At 45.2% G+C, this 2,588-nt stretch overlaps 1 protein-coding gene across 1 annotated transcript in view; it reads left to right on the forward strand.

Moving 5' to 3' along the window:
- Positions 1 to 201: 201 nt before the first annotated feature.
- The window catches only part of EMH_0012700 (RNA polymerase Rpb7, N-terminal domain-containing protein, putative), a gene marked incomplete at both ends in the record, with an annotated part of 3,246 nt that continues 859 nt past the window's right edge, over positions 202 to 2,588 (forward strand). The window contains 5 exons of the mRNA XM_013499608.1: positions 202 to 215; positions 1,270 to 1,381; positions 1,618 to 1,713; positions 1,944 to 2,031; positions 2,268 to 2,552. Coding sequence (XP_013355062.1) covers positions 202 to 215; positions 1,270 to 1,381; positions 1,618 to 1,713; positions 1,944 to 2,031; positions 2,268 to 2,552 — 595 coding nt within the window. The remainder of the gene's footprint in view (positions 216 to 1,269; positions 1,382 to 1,617; positions 1,714 to 1,943; positions 2,032 to 2,267; positions 2,553 to 2,588) is intronic.

A 2,588-nucleotide genomic window follows, 5' to 3' on the forward strand; every position in this document is an offset into this window, starting at 1 on the left:
GGTTTAGGGTTTAGGGTTTCTAGGGTTTTTAGGGTTTAGGTTTATATGAGGGTTGGTCTTGGCGTTAAATGCTTGTTTTAGTGTTTAGGGTTTAGGGTTTTTAGGGTTTAGGGTTTTTAGGGTTTAGGGTTTAGGGTTATTAGGGTTTAGGGTTTACATGAGGGTTACATTGCGGTGGAAATCACCACCAAGGACGAGTCTATGAAAGGAGAAGGGTTTGTGTGTAGACCCTAAACCCTCGCTAAACCCTAAACCCTCGCTAGAACCTAAACCCTCCTTAAACCCTCGCCGCCTGAGGGTTTCTTTCGCAGCTTTCTCCCCCCCTAACAAAGGGAGCAATACTTGGGCTTCTTCATGCTGCTGCTGCTGCTGCTGCTGCTGCTGCTGCTGCTGCTGCTCAATGCGAGGCCCCCCTGTGTTGTCTCCTGGGGCCCCTGCAGGTCCCCAGGCAGACCCTGGGGCCCCTTCCATTCCCTGTGTAAACCCTAAACCCTAAACCCTAAACCCTAAACCCTAAACCCTAGAATGTAGACTGTCCAGTCTTCACCCTATAAATATAACCCCCCAAGGGAAAACGAGGCTTGAGAACGGGGACTCCTCTAGGGTTTAGGGTTTAGGGTTTAGGGTTTAGGGTTTAGGGTTTAGTAGACAGAGACGAGAGACAAAGGAGAAGGGAAAGGGTTGCTGTCTTTGGGGTGTATATACACCCCAGAGAAAGAAGAAATATATAAAAAACAAAATTACAATATAAATATATTTATATATTTGTGTTTACTTGCTCAGACCCATAAACCCTAAACCCTAAACCCTAAACCCTAAACCCTAAACCCTAAACCCTCGTTTTCAGGGTCTCGCGCCCCACAGCATAACTTCTTTGTAGAATATAGGGTTTCTATCAACCATCAATTTTTATTTTATTATCTTTATCTTCTGTTTTTCTTCCTTGAGATAAACCCTAAACCCTAAACCCTAAACCCTAAACCCTAAACCCTAATCCTCAAGACTCGACTCCTCAACGCTGGGGCTTCGACTGGCTGGCCTCCCTTCTGCAGCGATCTTCTACAAGCTAGGGTTTAGGGTTTAGGGTTTAGGGTTTAGGGTTTAGGGTTTGAGTGTTTAATTAGGGTTTTAATGATTAAAGCAAAGGATGATGAGACGGGAATAAACTCCTAGGGTTTAGCAGCAGCTGCTGCCCGCTTTTTTCAGGGTTTAGGGTTTAGGGTTTAGGGTTTAGGGTTTAGGGTTTAGGGTTTAGGGTTTAGGGTTTAGGATGTTTATAATATCTCTTTTGCAAGACACTCTTAGTGTCGACCCTTCTCTCCTTGGGAGGCCTCTAGAGCCCGTATTGAGAGAAACCATCGCCCTGAAGTATACAAACAAAGTAGGGTTTAGGGTTTAGGGTTTAGGGTTTAGGGTTTAGGGTTTAGGGTTTGGGGTTTAGGGTTTGGGGTTATGTTGAGGACTGGGTTTTAGAAACGAGGGAAAGGGTTTTTTTCACGCTAGGGTTTATCAAGGGTTTATATTTTATAAGGGTTTAGGGTTTAGATACCCGCTGTATCGAGGGTTTAGGGTTTAGGGTTTAGGGTTTAGGGTTTAGGGTTTAGGGCTTTTGTTCAGGTGTTGAAAGACTTGGGGTTGTTTGTTTGTCTTTATGAAATAACAGAGGTTACGGGCGCCCCCATTCTCCCCTCTACAGGAAAAGCTCGATACATTGTAAACCCTAAACCCTCATAAACCCTAAACCCTAAACCCTAAACCCTAAACCCTAGCTTTCATATCAGAGCGAAGAAAGTAAAGGGGGATATGAGGTTTCTCTTTGTCTCTAAACCCTCGCCGATAGAAGCATTATTACTACGCAGGGTGGAGATGAAGGGTTTAGGGTTTAGGGTTTAGGGTTTAGGGTTTTAGGGTTTAGGGTTTAGGGTTTAGGGTTTGTGTTTCAGGTTTGCTTCAAAGCCGTAATATTTAGACCCTTCATCGGCGAGGTGCTGCAAGGCATCGTCCGCGAGTCTTCTTCTTCTGGCATTGCTGGTAAACCCTAAACCCTCATAAACCCTAAACCCTCGTAAACCCTAAACCCTCATAAACCCTAAACCCTCATAAACCCTAAACCCTCATAAACCCTAAACCGCAAAGCCTCGTAAACCCTAAACCCTAGGCCTCAGCTGTAGGCGTTCAACCCTTGAACCCTTAACTCTAACAAACTCTAAACCCTAAACCCTAAAAACCCTAAACCCTAAACCCTGAACCCTTTTTTTTGCGTGTAGTGGATATGGAGTTTTTCAAGGATGTGAAGATTCCCGCATCGAATTTGCGGGAGCCGAAAGCATGCGAAGAAACAACAACAGCAGCAGCAGCAGCAGCAGCAGCAGCAGCAGGTGCAGCAGCAGACACAGCAGCAGCAGCAGCAGCAGCAGCAGCAGAAAAAGAAGGAAAAACAAATGCTGCTGCTGCTGTGTGGTCTTGGTGTTTTGAGGGGCATCGACTAACATATGATTTGGGGGCCCCCATTCGCTTCAGGGTTTCTGATGTTGTTTTTGCAAAAGAAGAAAGTATGTAAACCCTAAACCCTAAACCCTAAACCCTAA

Source organism: Eimeria mitis, genomic scaffold (assembly GCF_000499745.2).
Source record: "Eimeria mitis Houghton genomic scaffold, Emh_scaff449, whole genome shotgun sequence".
NCBI classification, from domain to species: domain Eukaryota; phylum Apicomplexa; class Conoidasida; order Eucoccidiorida; family Eimeriidae; genus Eimeria; species Eimeria mitis.